We start from the raw sequence: 19,115 nt of genomic DNA on the forward strand, positions 1-19,115 counted from the left end.
TTTGGTGTGTATTTGCAAGTACTGAATCTTATCCATAATAAGATCACCATCATGCTATTGAAATAGTGGTCATTTTTAAACTCTCAAGTTGATCAGATGCAAGTGTAGGGTATGGGTATAGGACATATCACACATCCAAAGTTACACAGCAAACCTCTTCCTTTATATATATGTACACATTACATTGCACTTACTACACATTGTTTTGGGATTGGCTTGGTTACTTTGTAGGGACGAATCCCTGCACAGCATGCTCTGTCCATGTATAACTTACTCTTTACCTCATCTTTACATCCCGGACTTATCTTATCCATTGTTATCTTGTCTATCGTAAATGATCTTAGCTAGTACAGACATTCTGTTTCCAACCTGCTGATCCATTTACCTCCCTAATTCAGACTCCCAAGAAATGAGGCCTCACCCACTTCCAGTTACTCATGTCAACCCAGGCCTACATTCCACTGCTTTTGTTTTTCTTTTTTATATTAGCATGGGTTTCATTTGCAGTATATCTATTTTTCTGTGCTTTCTTTTTTAAGTTCATTGCCCAGCAAAACATTCCTAAGATCACAGTAGTTGTAATTATTTGAACCACCCCTGATACTAGGCTTAAAGTACAAACTAGGGGGTACAAGCTTACCTCCTATGGTATAGCCCGCCAGGGTACAATTCCACATTATAAGCTTGCACTGCCTTTAAAGCATCCTTCTATAACTTTTAACTTTGCTTTTATTACGTTGTATATGCTAAAAATATAATCTTTCATTTTCTAGAGGAAATTTAGGTGTGAAAGTAAACATAGGCCAATTAAAATAGCATTCCGTGGGTCATAACAGAAGTGGCCCTCTTCAGACACCACAGAATACTTATCACCGGCATTTGCAATGTTTATTTTACAAATATGTAATATCTCAACTGTACTGTATAATTTAGAGACTGTTCCCCCAGTGTAAACCCACTTGCCAGAATCTCTCTCTAGGACATTACACCTGCACATGTAAGTGTCCCCCAGGTGCAAATGGCAGTACAAGGCTGTCGCTTTCCAGACCTTGCATTGTCTTTCAACAGTATTTGAGGAGAGAAAACAAACTTCTTCCACATCGTACGGGTTACAGTGGTTTCACATTTAACTTCATGGTACCAGACCCTTGTTAATTTTCCTATCTTGCACCAACTGGCATTATCGCTCTTATACCAAAGTTTTAACTTTTCCGTGGTGATAAAAGGCAAGTTTTTTTGCTTCATGTACCTTGGCCACTTTTACTTTGTATAGCATGTATCTCCCACATACTACATGATATTCCTATTAGAACATATAGACTTAATGTTGCCATGAGGAGAGATAAATAAGACTGGGACTTTTCAGCTTGGAAAAGAGACCACTAACAGGGGATATGATAGAGGTCTATAAAATCATGATTGGTGTGGAGAAAGTAAATAAGGAAGTGTTATTTACTCCTCAGAACACAAGAACTAGGGGGTAACCAAATTAAATTAATAGGCAGCAAATTTAAAACAAACAAAAGGAAGTGTTTTTTTCACAGAACACACAGTCAACCTGTGGCACTCCTTGCCAGAGGATGTTGTGAAGGCCAACACTATAACAGAGTTCAAAAAAGAACTAGGTAAGTTCATGGAGGATAGGCCCATCAATGGATACTAGCCAGCATGGGCAGGATTAGTGTCCCTAGCCTCTATTTGGCAGAAGCTAGGAATGGGTGACAGGGGATGGATCACTTGATAATTACCTGTTCTGTTCATTCCCTCAGGGGCACCTGGCATTAGCCACTGTCACAAGACTGGATACTGGGCTAGTCGGACCTTGGTTTGACCAAGTACGGCCGTTATGTTATGTTAATGTTATACTTTTTTAAAACAATTACACTGTTATGTTTATTATATGCAGTTAACAAGCTTTATTAATGAGTTCTTGGTTTTGCTCATTCAATCGATGCACTACTTTTGTCGCTATCTTCTGTTGAAATGCTTGGTTATGTTCCCAGAGCATTTCTATGTCAGTTTGGTTTTAAACAGTTTCGTTTTGTGCCAGTCCTATTAAGTTTCTTTTAATGTATCCACTCCCCAACTCTACCAGTCTTATGCATTTTTAAACATTTTGGTTTAGAAAGTTTTTTTTAAAACAGTTTTAAATTATATTTTACTAAATTTTAGTGGGCACAATTTTTTAGGTAAGTGCAGACTGGTAAAATTTAATAACAGTGACCAAAAAACAGAACATTTTTGTGCAATATTTCCCCCTTATCTTAGCTCCTAAAGACATTCTGTTTCCAGCCTGCTGATCCATTTAACTCCCTAATCTTGTCCCCCCAAAAAATAAGGCTTCACCCATGTCCAGTTACTCATGTCAAGCCAGGCCTACATCTACCAGCAATTTATAACCCAATCATGATGTCAAACTTCAAAGCCTTCTTTGGAAAACCTGGTCTTCAACTTTTCATAGCTGCAAATCAAGGAATAGACAAAAGAAATTAAACAAGTCTGTACATTAAACTTGCTCCTGAATATTTCTGAATCGAGCTAGTATTATAGCAGTGCAGTAGTAAACTGCAACATATTCATAAAGGTGATTATTTAAAAGCAAGTTAATAGGCAATAAGACTGGTTGCTTGACATAGCAAAAAATGGCTGACGGTAAATATTGCAAAAACACACATTTATGGGGAAAAGTCCCACAGTAATTATTTTCAGTTCAATATCAGTTATTTCACAATAAATATGTAAAGCCATCAAAATACCAGGGTCAAAATCCTATACTCCATTACATAGAAGCCAACTATAAATGACCCTAAGACTTTTCAGATTTATGGAGGAAAAGTTGTAGTTTTGCAATGACAGTCCTTTTTTAATCATATTTGAGAATTGATAAAACTACTGTGCTTCCCTAACTTTGGCATTTCTTGATCTGAACACTTAATTTTGCAAGCTGAACATTTACCTAATATAGTGTAATATAGGGACTTCTGAGGTTTGTTTATTTTTTAAAGACAAATTCACATAAAAATGAGATTCACTCCCTTAGATACAGTAAAGTTGGCTTTAAAGAATATTCTGGAAGTTTTGGCTTGTTGTGATGGGAACTCTCTCACATACTTAGGAGGTCCACAAAAGTCCCTTTCTACTTTCAAGATGCATAACTGGGAATGGTGCATTGCTCTATTGTGAAACTTTCAAGGTAGGGTTACCATATTTCTACAATCAAAAAAGAGGACGGGAGGAGCCCCGCCCTAGCCCCGCCCCTGTCCTAGCCCCGCCCCTGCCCCTTCCACTCCCTCCCACTTCCTGCCCCCTCAGAACCCCCAACCCTCCCCCCCACTCCTTGTCCCCTGACTGCCCCCCAGGACTCCACCCCCTCCCTAAGCCTCCCTGCCTCTTGTCCCCTGACTGCCTCCTCCTGAGACCTTCCCCACATCCTAACTGGCCCCCTAGGACCCTACCCCCTACCTGTCCCCTGACTGCCCCAACCCTTATCCACATCCCCACCCCCTGACAGCCCCCCCCCGAACTCCTGACCCATCTAAACCCCTCTGCTCCCTGTCCCCTGACTGCCCCCTCCTGGGACCCCTGCTCCTAACTACCCTCCAGAACCCCACCCCCTACCTAAGCCTCCCTGTTCCTTATCCCCTAACTGCCCCTTCCTAAGACCCCTCTCCCTAACTGCCCCCCAGGATCCTACCCCCTACCTGTACCCTGACTGCCCAAAACCTTATCCACCCCCCAGAAAGCCCCCCCCAAACTCCCGACCCCCCCCCCCGCTCCTTGTCCCTTGACTGCCCCCTCCTGGGACCCCTGCTCCTAACTGCCCTCCAGAACCCCACCCCCTACCTAAGCCTCCCTGTTCCTTGTCCCCTAACTGCCCCCTCCTGAGACCCCCCCCACCTGTACCCTGACTGCCCAAAACCTTACACCCCCAACCCCCAGACAGCCCCCCAGAACTCCCAAATACCCCCCCCGCTCCTTGTCCCCTAACTGCCCCCTCCTGAGACCCCCCCACCTGTACTCTGCCCAAAACCTTACACCCCCAACCCCCAGACAGCCCCCCCCGAACTCCCTGACCCATCCAACCCTCCCCCCTGCTCCCTGTCTCTTGGTTACCCCCCCCCCCAGAACCTCCCTGCCGCTTCTCTGGCCCCCCGCCCCCTTACTGTGCTGCAGGCAGCAGGGTCGGAGCTCCAGGCGAACAGCCGGCAATCTGTGAGTGCAGGGAGGGGGAGGGAGGGAGAGGAGGGGAGTGGTGTAAAGTTTCAGGAGAGAGGAGGGGGAAGTTTAAGCAGGGCTCTGGCTCTGGCTCTGGCTGTTGGAGCACCGGCTGCTCTGTAAGCCGCGCGCACGCTCTGCATGGGGGGGGAGGAGGGGAAGTCCGGACATTGACAAATTCCCCCCGGACGCTATTTTTAACCTGAAAAAGCCGGACATGTCCGGGGGAATCCGGACGAATGGTAACCCTATTTCAAGGTGCTTCAGAGGAGGAGTTCTGCTAGATCCCTTTGCACCTCCAGTACACTTTTACCTAAATAACTAAGGGCTTCACTTTAGTTTAATTCACTTAGGTCTGGAGTCGGCAACCTTTCAGAAGTGGTGTGCCGAGTCTTCATTTATTCACTCTGATTTAAGGTTTCGCGTGCCAGTAATACATTTTAACCTTTTTAGAAGGTCTCTTCCTATAAGTCTATAATATATAACTAAACTATTGTTGTATGTAAAGTAAATAAGGTTTTTAAAATGTTTAAGAAGCTTCATTTAAAATTAAATTAAAATGCAGAGCCCCCCAGACCGGTGGCCAGAACCCGGGCAGTGTGAGTGCCACTGAAAATCAGCTCGAGTGCCACCTTTGGCACACGTGCCATAGGTTGCCTACCCCTGATTAGGGCTTGTCTACACTGGCAACGCTTTAACGTGGCTTGTGCTCTCCCAGCACTCTAAAAAAACCACCTCCACGAGATGTGTAGCTCCCAGCGCTGGTGCACTGTCTACACTGGCGTTTTACAGCGCTGAAACTTGCTGTGCTTAGGGGGGTGTTTTTTCACACACCCGAGCGAGAAAGTTGCAGCGTTGTAAAGTGCCAGTGTAGACAAGCCCTTAGTGAACTAAGACCTTTACTTCTAAATGAGATCATCCACTCAGGAGTTTAATGTACTTCAACGAATACACTTTGAAGTCACATCTTTAGGCCTGGTCTATACTTAAATTTTAAGGTTTCAGAGTAGCAGCCGTGTTAGTCTGTATCCGCAAAAAGAAGAACAGGAGGACTTGTGGCACCTTAGAGACTAACAAATTTATTAGAGCATAAGCTTTCGTGGACTACAGCCCACTTCTTCGGATGCAGCACAGCGGGAGACATCTGCTCTGGCTCTGAGTCTGATGGGGGGGAGGGGGAAGCGCTGCTGGGGACTGGGGCTGGAACCCCAGCAGTGGTTCTGGCTGGGATGAGAAACCAGCAGCTATGGACTTGTGCGGCTGCAGCCGGAGAACGGCATGGAACGGGAAAGGGGCTGTTGGCTTGAAGTGGCCGGGAGGGTTAGTAATTTGGGAGGGGAGGAGACGGCCTGGGGGAGGGCCGAGCGGTGCTAGGGCCAAAGGGGTCAGTAACCATGGGGATGGATAGGTTGTGCCAGAGGGGCTGGGGATGGGTACGGGGGTTGTCGGGCGGGGCTGACTGAAACCGACGCTGGGAGTGATGGGCGACAGCCTCCTCGGGAGAACACTTGCAGCAGTTTCACCTGGCCAGGATCGGGGCCCCTGAGCCCCGTGGTTTCATTGAAGGAGAGGAGTCCCTGAAAGTCCTTGCTTGGCTTCCCTGAACACTGAAATGTTTGTTTTCTGGAGAAAATTGTTTTATCTCTGAAAAATAAAATTGCACTTAAATTTTAAGTTGACATAGCTATTGTGCTTAGGTGTATGAAAAATCCACACCTCTGAGCACCATAGTGATGCTGACCTAACCCCTGGTGTACACGCAACTAGGTCAACAGAAGAATGCTTCCATTGACCTAGCTACCATCGCTCAGGGAGGTGATGTTCTTACAGCGATGGAAAAGCCAGTTCCATCACTGTACTTCACTACAGAGATATTCCAGCATAGCTAAGGCACCCTAACAATGCCACTATAGTCCCATAGCGTAGATACTGCTTTAGTTAATTTGGCTTAACTTCCTGTGTAGATAAGCCCTAAGGGTATACCTACACTGCAATGCAAGCCCAGGGTTAGAAGAATAGCAGCTACACTCATTTGTAACCCCAAGTATCGTTGAACCTTTGGTCCCTACCTGGGATTCTATCATAGACTTCCATAACTGCATACTTCACAAGCTTAGTAAGAAATCTCGTGCAAAATGTGAAGCACACAAGGAAGCATGCAATTTTCAAAGTGTCATAATTCAGTCAAATCAAACCTAATCTTCGCCAGAACACTTCTCAAAAAGCATTATTTTCAAACACGTTTCAATTTTCTATGCCCAGGTGTTTAAGCTGAAAAGCTGTTCAAAAATTATTTATCAAGAATTTGTAACGTCAAACCCCACATACGCCCACACACTTTTCACAACTGAATAAACAGCTCATCTGTTTTTGCACAAACTTTAAATAAAGGATCCCTTTTTGGCAGAACCCAAGCCTGGAAAATTTCATCCTGAAATAATGAAGAGTTTCAGAAAGTTGTAAGAAACTATAAAGGAGACTGGAATGGAAACCACTGAATAATAATAATATAATATATGGAGATATACCTATCTCATAAAACCGGAAGGGACCCCAAAAGGTCATCAAATCCAGCCCCCTGCCTTCACTAGCAGGACCAAATACTGATTTTGCCCCAGATCCCTAAGTGGCCCCCTCAAGAATTGAACTCACAACCCTGGATTTAGCAGGCCAATGCTCAAACCACTGAGCTATCCCTCCGCCTGAAGTACTCAAACTGTCAATATGTACAAGCTTAATTGGGATTACTATACTGAATAAAGTTAAGACAATGGGGCTACTCACAGTACAGACATTCAAACATATGCAAGTCTTTGCAGGATTTGGAGCCACTCTAGTTACTGCTGCTCTCACTAGAGCACTTACAAATTATATAGTGCTTTGCAAATATTAAATACATTTTAAGATATCTGCAGCACAGATTTAATAGAAGGAAAAAATGAGCTACCGCATTTAAGTCTACATCATTTAGATTCCAAGGCTAGAAAGGAACATTGTGATAATCTTGTCTGACCTCCTGTATAACACAGGCCATAGAACTTTCCAAAAATAATTCCTACAACAGAGCTTTTAGAAAAGCATCCAATCTTGATTTAAAATTGCCAGTGATGAAGAATCCACCACAACCCATGGTAAGTTGTTCCAAAGGTTAATTACTCTCGCTGTTAAAAATGTATGCCTTATTTTCAGTCTGATTGTGTCTAGCTTCAATTTCCAGCCATTGGATTGTTATAGCTTTCTCTGCCAGATTCAAGAGCCAATTATTAAATATTTTACACTGTAATCAAGTCACCCCTTAACTTTCTCTTTAATAAGATAAATAGATTGAGCTCCATGACTCTTACTATAAGGCAGTAGTCTCCAAAGTGGGGTGCACAAGAGGATCCTTCGGGGTGTGCGGCAGTTTGGGCGACTTTTTTTTTTTTTGCTTGGGGCGGCAAAAATGGTAGAGCTGGCCCTGCGGCGCGGTAGGGAGTGCGTGCTCAAAAAAAGTTCGGAGACCACTGCTATAAGGCATGAAGTATCAGAGGTGTAGCCGTGTTAGTCTGGATCTGTAAAAAGCGACAAAGAGTCCTATGGCATCTTATAGACTAACAGCCGTATTGGAACATTCGAAGAAGTGGGTATTCACCCACAAAAGCTTATGCTCCAATACGTCTGTTAGTCTATAACAGCGGTAGGCAACCTTTCAGAAGTGGTGTGCCGAGTCTTCATTTATTCACTCTGATTTAAGGTTTCGCGTGCCAGTAATACATTTTAACCTTTTTAGAAGGTCTCTTCCTATAAGTCTATAATATATAACTAAACTATTGTTGTATGTAAAGTAAATAAGGTTTTTAAAATGTTTAAGCAGCTTCATTTACAATTAAATTAAAATGCAGAGCCCCCCGGACCGGTGGCCAGGACCCAGGCAGTGAAAGCGCCGCTGAAAATCAGCTCACGTGCCGAAGGCGGCACGCGTGCCATAGGTTGCCTACTCCTGGTCTATAAGGTGCCACAGGACTCTGTTGCTTTTTACAAATCCAGACTAACATGGCTACCCCTTGATACTTGACACCATGCAAGGCACTGCATTTAGCCGTATGGAGTGGAAATCCATCAACCTCATGAAGAAACTTGCTTTTTTTGACAAAGTGGGTATTCACCCATGAAAGCTTATGCTCCAATACGTCTGTTAGTCTATAAAGTGCCACAGGACTCTGTCACTATAAGGCATGTGTTCTAATCCTTTAACTGTTCTCTTGACTCCTCTCTGAACCCTTTCCAATTTATCAATATCCTTCTTGAATTGTGGACATCAGAACTGGTCACAGTATTCCAGTAGCAGTCGAACCAATGGCACATATAACCTCTCTACTCCTACTCAATATTCCCGTTTATGCATCCAAGGATCTCAATAGCCCTTTTGGCCACGGTGTCACACTGGGAGCTCATCTTCAACTGATTATCCACCATGACCACAAATCTTTTTCAGAGTCTGCTGGCACAGTTGAGGGCAACTGCACCTGTATTTTCCCTTCAGTGGACCAGCCAGGTCACCCACTCTCAGGCTTCCAGCTCCGCAGCTGTTGCCTCTCTTGAGTGGAGACACGCATTCCTCTCCCTTGTCACCAGGCTATTTCCAGGCTGCCCAGTTCCCTCCTTCACCATGTATTTCCCAGCACAGGTTTCCCAGAGATGCGTGCTTGCTTTCTCTTCAGAGACTGTTAACACTTGTACTCACTACAGCGATAAGGTAACCACACAGCACTTCCTAGGAAAGCCGATTTTATTAAGTTAAAAAGCATTACCGAGAAAACATATTAAAAACGTTAAAAGAATGTGCATGCATGCTAATAAGCTTACCAGAATTAACCCCAACCCTAAAAGACTGGCAGGAGCTAGGATAACCATATTTCCCAAAGGGAAAATGGGATATCGCACAGTGCTGGTCCGATGGCACCCTCCCACCCCACATGTAGCTGGTCCGAGCTCTGCTTCCCACGGGCCCCCCCCCCCGCCCTACACACACACACACACCCCTAAGGCTGGGGCTGGCATCATTGCTTACCTGAGCCCTGCCTTTCCCCCTGCATGGGGCTGACATGGCTGCTCATCCCCCTCCTGCATATTCCACCACACCGCACTCCACTTTTGTGTTAAAATAAAATACACACAAAAAAAGTGGGCATTTGTCCCATTTGCTCTTGCCAACTGATCAAGTCAGCAAGAGCAAACAGGACAAAAACCCACTTCTGCCAAAAAAGTGGCGACAGCCCAGGACAGGGCTTAAAAAAGGAACTGTCCACGGCAAAAGGGCCCATATGGTCACCCTAGCAGGAGCTAGTCCTTCAACTCCCCTATCTAATGGGATTCCTTGCAGTTACCACTTCATCACAGATTCAGCTGAAAACAAGCACTCAATCTCCTGAGTATCAGTAGGCCCAGTCCTCCAAACCTACCCTAAGCACTGTGGTCTTTTGTGGATAAGAGGTCCTGTCTGATCAGGAAGAAGGCCATGAACAAGTTTAAATCCAGGCTATTTATCCAAAAACACTTTCGGTGTCTGTTGGTCCCTGGATAATCCAGTTTGAACTAGTATATGCATACCTTTCAGGAAGTGTGGGGCAGATGTAGAGGGCTCTTCTCTGAAGATATTACCACATCTCCCCTTAATCTCCCCCTGCTGTTCTTTTTATCTTTCCATGGAAATACATACAATTGCACTACAACACAGACCATTGCATTTTTAATAATTCAACATAGTTAATTCAGGATACTGCAGGAAGTTGTCAGTCTGCCACAACTGCTTCTCTGGATAGAGTTCCCCCATCTTATAAGTATGGCCTACATTCTTTGTTCCTGGATGTATATATTTAGATGTAGTAGTATTAAAACACATATGGTTTTGTTGTATCCAGTTTACCAAGTAATCGAAATTGCTCTGTATCGGTGACCTGTCCTCTTCATTGCTTACCATTCCCCCAATTTTTGTGTCATCTGCAAACTTCATCAGTAATTATTTTGTTTTCTTCCAGGTTATTAATAAAAATGTGAAATAGCAGAGGGCCAATAACCAAACCCTGTGGCATTCCACTAAAAACACCCATTCTATGATGATTTCCCATTTACAATTAAATTTTGAGGCCTACCAGTTAGCCAATTTTTAATCCATTTAATGTGTGCCATATTAATTTTATCTCTTTCTAGGGTTTTTTTTAATCAAAATGAGATGCAGTATCAAGTTAAATACCTTACAGAAGCATGACTATATTTGTCATTACTAGGCCAAACTATATAGAATATTTGTTTTCCCAAAAGAAAAGGCATATGGGTACATGACTGTCTAAATAGCATCCACATTAAACACATTTTATAAAGCAGAATCTAGTGTCTGCTTAAAAAGAGATATACTATACTTGGGCCACAAAGAATCATATTTTTAGAGTAGCATCTATAAAAAGCATCATGAGTGTAGCAACATAATGCCGGAAATGTTAAGGAAACAAAAAAGCAACACTAACAATAATTTAAAGTGGGTCTGTTTGGGGAAAGTAGGGGGGAGAAGAGGGTGCTCACTGACAAGCTGATAGTTTTCTATTATTCTTATAAGTATTATTTAAGAACATGAGTATATGAATGCAAATTGAGCCTTAAAAGTGTTTTTATTGTTTTGATTCAATGTAAGTAACTATGGTCTATTGAAATTGAAGGAGGAATGATGCTTCTACAAAAAAAATCAACCGAAGGTCAAGATGAATCATCTACATAGCACTTACAAACATCTCCTCTGACCCCAACATCAAGTCATATGTTTGGTTCAAAGGTTATGTTTTGCTTACTTAGCAAAATAATTTATACTTTTTAATTTTACACACTAACTTCACTTAAGGTGAGCTTCCCTTAAAGTTCCCAGTTTTTGATACCGCCTGAAAATTTTAGGGAGTTTCTTTTGGCAAATAAAAAGGCACAAAACATTGCTGTCACTTACTGATTTCCTCTCCAGTTAGAAGTCTGCAGCAATGGCCTCTTTATGAAACTGATTATGAGCAGCATGAAGCAGCCAGTGGGGAAACCTGGAGCTGTATGAATCTCTTTTAATATATAGTATTTGTGAATAACTCTTTTGCTGGTAGGATTTTAATCAGTAAATCAAATTTAAACCCGAAGCTTGAAAAACTGATAATCTTTATTCGTTTTGGCTAACATTCTTCACTTCAGAACTCAAACTGGAAAATATTATAAGCAACTATTAGTATGAATTCTGATGATGTACCTTAAAATATCACCAAGAGATATCACAAAAATCAACAGAACAAGTTTCAACCTCAAAGCAGCTCACTGCTATTATAGGAACTACTCAGTAAATCCTTTTAGATATAAAGCCCCTTGGATATAAGAGCATGCTAAATATGAATTTGGTACTAATCATTCACCCAAAATTGTTAAAATCTGTGCTAATTTAAAATAAATACAATCTGAGGTGATATGGTTTTACTGCTGAAATACTGCACATAACGTATTACATATACACATCACTTATTGACCATTACCCACAGTAGTCCATTTACTCCAAACAAAATACCACCAAATAGTTCATGTTCAAACTAAGATTTTTATTTTACACGTATTATTTAGTCTGCAAGTTCTTGTCCTGTCACATTAACATGAACGCGTCCCACAAATACTGCACTGCACCTTCCCCACCCAGGAACTTACATTTCAATGAGATAAAAGGATATGCAAATCAGAAGCTTAAAATGTCTGTTTGCCTTCATGACCAATAAAAATCAGATGCTTCAGGTGTCAAAAGGCAGCGTCACTTTCCTTTATACCATTTTCCCTCACACACAAGAACATGTGACAAAATTTAACTATATATTGTTTAGAGGAATTAGCCTCTATCCCAGCGGCCTCAAACATGTGGCCTGTGGAGTTATTTGCTGTGGCTCACCAAGCACCCCGCGCCGCCCCCCCCCCAAAGTTATTTCTTGGAGCGCCAAGGTCCCCTCACCCACTGCCCCCCAGCGCGCGCCACATCCCCGCTCCTCTGCCTACCTCGAGGCACGTCCCACTGCCAAACAGCTGTTTTGTGGCACTTAGTGCTTTTCTAGGAGGGAGGGGGAAGGAGCGGGGAGCCACACACTCAGGGGAGGAGGCAGAGAAGAGGCGGGGATTTGGGGACGGGGTTGGAATATGGGGCAGGGAAGGGGTGGGAAGAGGCGGGGCCTTATGGAAGAGGTGGAGTGGAGGCGGAGTGGAGGCAGGGCAGCGGCGGCGGGGGGGGGGGGGGGGAGAGACACCTTTATATGAAAAGGTGTCAGTGATGCAGCCCTCGGGCCAACATACTAGACCTCATACAGCCCTCGTGGTGATTTGAGTTTGAGATCCCTGATCTATCCCTTCTTTGCAGGTAGGTGTACTTAAATGACAGACTAGAATACGAACAGGGACTATGGAGAGGGATCATGCCTTATAAATGTTTGTACACTAAGCACATTGCTGGCATTCAGATAATCAATAATCCTTTAAAGAAAGGAAACTGACAAACATATGAAACCTATATCACTTAAAGCATTTGATAAACTATGCCAGACATCAGATTGCACTCCCAGCCTCCTGATGCAGCAGTCATATCTTTTCTGTGTTTTATACAAACACCAAGCACATTAATGACACTCAGGGCTTGCCTGCACTTAAAACTCTACAGCAGCATGGCACCACAGTAGCACTTCACCATAGACACTACCGGGTACCTACACATCAGCATAGGTAATCCACCTTTCTGCAAGGTGGCAGTTAGGTGATGGAAGAATTCTTCCGTTGACCTAGCACTGTCTACATGGGATTTAGAGTGGTTTAACTATCCTGCTTAGGGATATGGATTTTTCACATCCTGAGCAACGTAGTTACACTGACCCAATTTTCTAGTGTAGACCGGACATCAGATACTTTGGATTTACACTATACTTTACGTGCTATAAAAAACATTACCTTAAGCGTCAAAACACACTTGTAAGGAAGGCAAAACTCCCCAAATTGTCACGGGGAAACTGAGGCAGAGAAGTTACAGGAAGTGCCTACAGCCATACATCAAGGCAACAGCAGAGCAGGATTGGAACCCAGGAATTCCTGCTTCTCAGCCCATTACCACAATCAGCCTCGATGTCCAATTAATAAATACAAACGTAATTAAGACAAAACGTGTACTAAGCACACAGTGCACCAGGGATCCAACACACGGTGCTTAACAGAGATGGGGTCCTATTGAAGCTGAAGGCCAATCGTGTGGGGCTGGGGGAGGCACTTCGATCTCTGGACAGACTAGGCTGAGGGATCTCGGCCTCTTGAATGACTAACGTCCAAAGCAGGGGCGACTGCACTTCGTAACAACACAACACCCCAGCCCAGAGCGGGGCCGGCCCAGCGGCTCCTCCGTCCCCCAGCCGGAAGGGACTAATCGCCGTTACTGGTTACCGAGGTGATTAACGATGGTGACGGGCTGAGGGGGCCCAGCTCCTGTGCCGGGCAGCGCAAGCGGACGGGAGCCGCTGTCTGGGATGGGCTCTCAGCCCAGTCCGGGGCTGGGGGGCGTGAAGGGGGCCAGGCCCCGGGGAGACCCGCACAGCGGGAGCTGGGGAGGGGGCTGCTCCTCCCGGCCTCGGTGGGCTCTTACCTCTGCTAACATTATTGCCCCGCTGCGGACTCCCCCGGCTCTAGCCCCGCTGCATGGTGCCCGCAGCAGCCCGGGAAAGACTCCCCCGCTCCGCTGCGCGGCGGGCGCTGCCGGCTCCCTGCCGCCCTCCTCAGCGGCCGTTTGCTGCCCTCAGCCTCGCCGCTGCCTCCGCAGCTCGGTCCGGAGCGGCCGCCATCTTGGGAGGGCTACGTGAGCCGCCGCCGCCGCCGGCGCGCCCGCCCATTGGGGCCGCAGGATGCGGAGACAGGGAGCCGCCCCCACCTGGCCTATCTCCGTCCCGGGCCTGGCTCTGCGCTCCCCACCTGGGCATGGGCGCGACGTGACTAGAGCAGCAGCCACCATAGGGGTCGCTCCCGTGCGGGGCAGCCTGGGCTAGTCAGTCAGGGCAATGGCCAGTGGCTCTGAGGCAGCAGCAGTAGCCGGGGAACTTAGGACCCAGCTTGGAGTCAGGGCCTGCGCTGGGAAATGCACCTCAGTGAGCAGCGCCGTGTTCGCCCCAGCCCAGCCCAGGGGTTGATTACAAACAACTTGGTGGATGATGATGGTATATGGGGGGAGGGGGGGGTCTTGAAATGTCCCACGTGTCAGCAGCTGGTTGGGGGCGGGAATGGTTTGATTGGGGGCTTGCTCTCGCTCCAGATAGTGGGTCTTTGTTTTACTCGCTGGCTCCTTTTGGGTTTGGTCCTGTTCCTGCCGAATTTCGCTTGCTCGCTTAGCTCACTGCTGTCTACAGGTGCAGCTGGATCTGAGAAAAGCCTAGGTCAGGACAACAGATCTCCTATGGGGTTAACTGCTCTCTGGCATCAGTTTTTAGGGCAGCAAGTATTTTCTTAGATGATCAGCACACGTCGGGAAGCGGGGAGTAAATTGTGTAAAACTTTTGCAGATTTTGCTGCACTATTAGGAAAGCAGAAATATAAATGTATAAAAGTATTGATATCTTGCTCTTGCAAAAATACACACATGCTTAACTTGGCCCATGTTAACAATCCCACGGAAGTCTGTAGGAATGATCCCCAGTTCCGTGCATCAGTCTTTGCAGGATCAGGATCTTAAATTTCAAACAAAGATAGCATGTCCCTGCTTCCAGGGGAATCTGTCTAGACAGTTCAGTATTCGTCCAGTTTTATATGATCTAAAATTAAATTATTAAAACATTCAGTTTGTACTGAAAGCAAAACTCCATGGTCCCTGGCAGATCTCAGGTCTATGAAATTAGGCATGGGTAAATAAAGTGTAGGGGGGAGTGGATAAAGGCTTATTGCATCACAGGTCTCATATGAGGTGCATGAAGGGAGAAGTAGTAGTAGAAGTTAGTTGGAAGGGAAAGCCTGGAACCAGAAATGGAAGAGCTCAGGGGACTTTATATTTGGTCTAGTTTGGACTTGGGAAGGGGAGGAGACCTGTTTTCTTTATAGTAAAGGGGTGAGTGGGTAACGGAGAACTCCCCTAGGGCTACTGAGTACTAGAAGTTTGTTAACCTATCTGCTGCTTACATTAAGGTTTACTAATAGGGTGTTGTCAACTCTTGCAAGTTTTATCATGAATCTTATGATAATTATTTTTGTTCCTGGAATCGTGTGAATTTCAGCTTTCATTAAAAAAAAAAAATCTAGTCCTCACGGCTGCAGAGAAAAGCTTGAAAAGGTGAACCCTAAAAGTTAAAAACTGGAATGCAAATTAAAAACCCAAAATGTTTTATTGATTTTTTTTAATCATTATTGAAGCCACATTTCATGATTTTTGAATGCTTGGGCTTGGCAAATACTGTTAAAACCTTCTCTGAGTGGATACCTAAGAGAAGCCCAAAACATTAGTAAACAAGATGGTTGTTAACAGTAACATAGGATGTAATAGTCTACTTTATAGCTATTACAACAAATTTGTAAAGTAATTGTTCAAAAATATTCTGCCATGAAAGCTGTAAACTAACAATAGGTATTCCACTGCATCAGGCATTTAGATTTTCTTTACATATTATAAAAAAAGGACATAAAAGAATTATAATAGCATAATTTTCTTTCACACAAAGGACATTTGTTTGGCAGAACTAAAAAATTATTCATTGCAGTAAGTCTGCATTCACAACATTCAAGTCTTCATCACATATCTAATTGCATTCAGCCAATGATCTGCACCATGCTTAGAGACAGTTCTGAAGGGAGCAATAGTATACCAGAGTGCTTGGTAAACCATCAGTTGTGTAATTATGCAAAAACGAGTGTGAGCACATAGTCACATAGCTATTTTTATATTGGTTGTACCCAAATTAGTTGATATCCACAGGCTACCGTGAGTGTGTTCTCTATGGGTGAGGTATAGAACCATCCAAATGATAAGATAAATTACTGTTTATAAAATTTCAGGAGAAACCCTGTGAGAAACAGGAAGTGCACCTGTAGGGATTAGGAGAACATATATAGAGACAGGTTCATTGTGTTTTGCTGTAATTGAATCATAGATGGTGTTCTAGTAAAATGGATACTTTGTGATTAGAATCAATTCTCTCCTCTTTCTGCATCTTGAGCACCATTAAGAGCACAGAGTGGGATTTTCAAAAAAACCCTAAATGAATTAGGAGCATAAGTCCCACTGAAGAAGAGAAAACACTTTTGAGAACCCTAATGTCTTAAGTGTGCTAGGTGCAGAAAGAAGGTACACTTTGTTCTTATAAAACAAAACATACATTTGAAAGTCAACAGAACTTGTGCTTCTAACTCATTTAAGCACTTTTGAAAATCCCAACTGTCAATGTTACAAGAGTAGAATATTAGGCTGGGCAATTGTACATGTTACTGTATCAAATGTCCCAAATTCTGGAACAGTATCTTTAGCCTCAAACTTTTTTGTTGGAGGGAGGGGGGTGGGGAGGAGCAAAAACAGTCCTTACTTTATGGTAAGATTTTTTTTCTCCCCTCGTAAGTGTGTATATATGGTATTATGATATGTTATGCGCACACACAGGAAAATGTACTTCTGAGATTGTCAGTGACATAATAATCTTGGTTTAGTTGAACAAACAAACTCAATCTTCCACTCCTCTTCCTTCTCATAGAACAAGTAACACTTCCTGACTGAGCTCAGTGCAGATGGATGGGAAGCTTGAATTGGCCTCAACACCACATGTATCATTTTCAAATTGTTGAACCCAAGTTCAGTTATATAAATATTTGGTGGTTTTTTTTCTTGTCATTAAAAAGAAATCCTAATTAATACTTTATGCTGACTTCTTCAAACTTCTGCCTGACAGCTGGCAGTGCCAGACAACGTGCTGTGCAGGGAACCACCTAGCATTCTTGTACTGGTAGATTGAAGCTACTGAATAGTATTTCACTACTGTTCTTTATCCCTCTATCTCAGAAGGATCCCATGGATGTGCAACATCAATATTGATGTGAAAATGATTAGCTATGAAAGTTATAATATTGTATTCTAACTTTAGGTTATTAGTAGTTTGACTTCAGAAGGGAAGAATAATGTGGCTGCAAACAGCAGGAAGGAGGCTGCAAGGGAGGGCAGGACCGCAAAGGTATTTACACAGTGGAACAGGAGACAGCCTAGCAGAGGAGTTATTAACATGGAGCAGCAGTGGGAGAGTGTGGTGGGGAAGAGAAATGAAGTTCTGGGGGGGGAGAGTAGAAATTGAGGGATTAGGAGAGGAAGGCCTGCTGAGATTAGAATTGAAGTGTAAGGAAGCGAGAGAACTTCATTTGCATGGGTCATTGGTAGATTATGAGGAGTTGTGTAGTGAGGTTCTGGAATGCAGAAATTTACATTTGCACATCTTATGCACATTTTTTCCAGCTTTTTCCTGTGGCAGTATAAGCCAGTCTGGAAACGAGGCCATTCACACTAGATAAAAGGATGACAATATGGATGGTCCCTTCAACAAAACCACCAAAGATGAGATCAAGCCCTGTCCCGTAAAACCCAAGGACCAAACACTTATTTGCTCTTCAACAGGGACCAACTTCAAGGGACAATCCTGATACTAGGCTTGAATCATTCACAAAAGTGCCAAGATAACCTATGAAGCTGTCCTCGGACAACTAAACAGTGTCTTTGATATGGAGTATGATGTATAGTTTTAACTGTAACGAACTGAATAAAACTTTACATAAAAGGTTGGGCACCCTATTCTTTCTTGCAGATTCTAGTAAATGTCATAAAGTGCTTATTGGGAAACCTACAGTCAGAGCCAATAAGGCTTTTCATGTGAAGACCCTAAAGCTCTCCAACTCATGGTACACTTTGCATATCACCAAAAGGGTTTGGTGTACCACATCAGCTCATCCACAGCTTTCCCTGACCCAAGCTTGCCTGAAGGACAATCCCTGATTTTTTTGAACTTCTGCAGCACTGAGATTCTGCAAAGCAATATTTAATGTATTCCTTGGTGAACTTTGCTTTTAAGCCTGCAGATTACACACAGACAACCAGGGGATGGAGCCAAAGAGAGAATGTGAGAGTCCTGCAGTTCTGTTCCTTTAGGTCTGCTGTGCACCCAGGATGCAATGTGAAATTTACTAGTGATTCTAGTAAATTATAGTTTGTGAAAACTGCCCCCTCAACAAAGTCCAGGTATGGGCAGAAGGACACAAAAAAGACCGAAGGAAGGAAGGAAGATGATAGAAGAACAGGGGGGAGTGTAAAGAAAGAGATCAAATAGAAAAGATGCAGCAGTAGAGGGAAGAGACGCTGCTCTGACCTGAAAATGAGATAATAGAGGGGAAAGTATTAATTTTTCAGAGACTAACAGGAGGACAGTGGTGGTTGCAAAGCTGTCAACCCACCTGGAAGGCAAAAACCAACAAACTCAGCGAATCACTGATCATCTGCATTTGGAGAGAGCATATACTCCAGCTCCATCCCAGAAGGTCCAAAATACAGGAGAGAAGACCAAGGGGAAGGGGAAAGATCTGAACAGTGAGGAGGCAGGAGAAGAAAAACACTAAAAGCAAGAGGTGGAGAAGGCAAGATCAAAGAAAAGGGTCTACAAAAGAAAAGTGGAGAATAGGAAAAGAGGAGGAGACAAAGTTTGTTCTATACAGCTCTTTGCTTTAATAGTTATTAGGCTTTTTCTAATTAGAACAAAAATCAGCAAAAACAAAATCTGAAATTTCCCACTTTTCTTGGTAGGAGAACCTCTCTCTACTTCTACATATTATTGATCAGCCTCACTTTTTATTTTGACAGATTGTGTAGTTTAGGAATGGATAGATCC

At 43.8% G+C, this 19,115-nt stretch overlaps 1 protein-coding gene and 1 long non-coding RNA gene across 35 annotated transcripts in view; one reads left to right on the top strand and one right to left on the bottom strand.

The window, feature by feature from the left end:
• The window catches only part of SNX13 (sorting nexin 13), a 153,808-nt gene extending 139,709 nt beyond the window's left edge, over window positions 1-14,099 (bottom strand). For 11 of the 34 annotated variants that reach the window (XM_065583221.1, XM_042856479.2, XM_065583240.1 and 8 more), the window contains exon 1: window positions 13,871-14,047. In XM_065583221.1, coding sequence (XP_065439293.1) covers window positions 13,871-13,882 — 12 coding nt within the window. In that variant the 5' untranslated portion in view covers window positions 13,883-14,047. Of the gene's footprint in view, window positions 1-13,870 lie in introns of all 34 variants that reach the window. The other 23 variants (XM_065583229.1, XM_065583227.1, XM_065583226.1 and 20 more) reach the window with 6 other exon arrangements.
• LOC135981314 (uncharacterized) lies at window positions 466-6,770 on the top strand. The gene is made up of 3 exons (XR_010598282.1): window positions 466-3,193; window positions 4,474-5,213; window positions 5,891-6,770. It is a non-coding gene; the product is annotated as an uncharacterized LOC135981314 (long non-coding RNA).
• Window positions 14,100-19,115: the final 5,016 nt, after the last annotated feature.

This window comes from Chrysemys picta, chromosome 2, assembly GCF_011386835.1.
Source record: "Chrysemys picta bellii isolate R12L10 chromosome 2, ASM1138683v2, whole genome shotgun sequence".
In the NCBI taxonomy this organism is placed as follows: domain Eukaryota; kingdom Metazoa; phylum Chordata; order Testudines; family Emydidae; genus Chrysemys; species Chrysemys picta.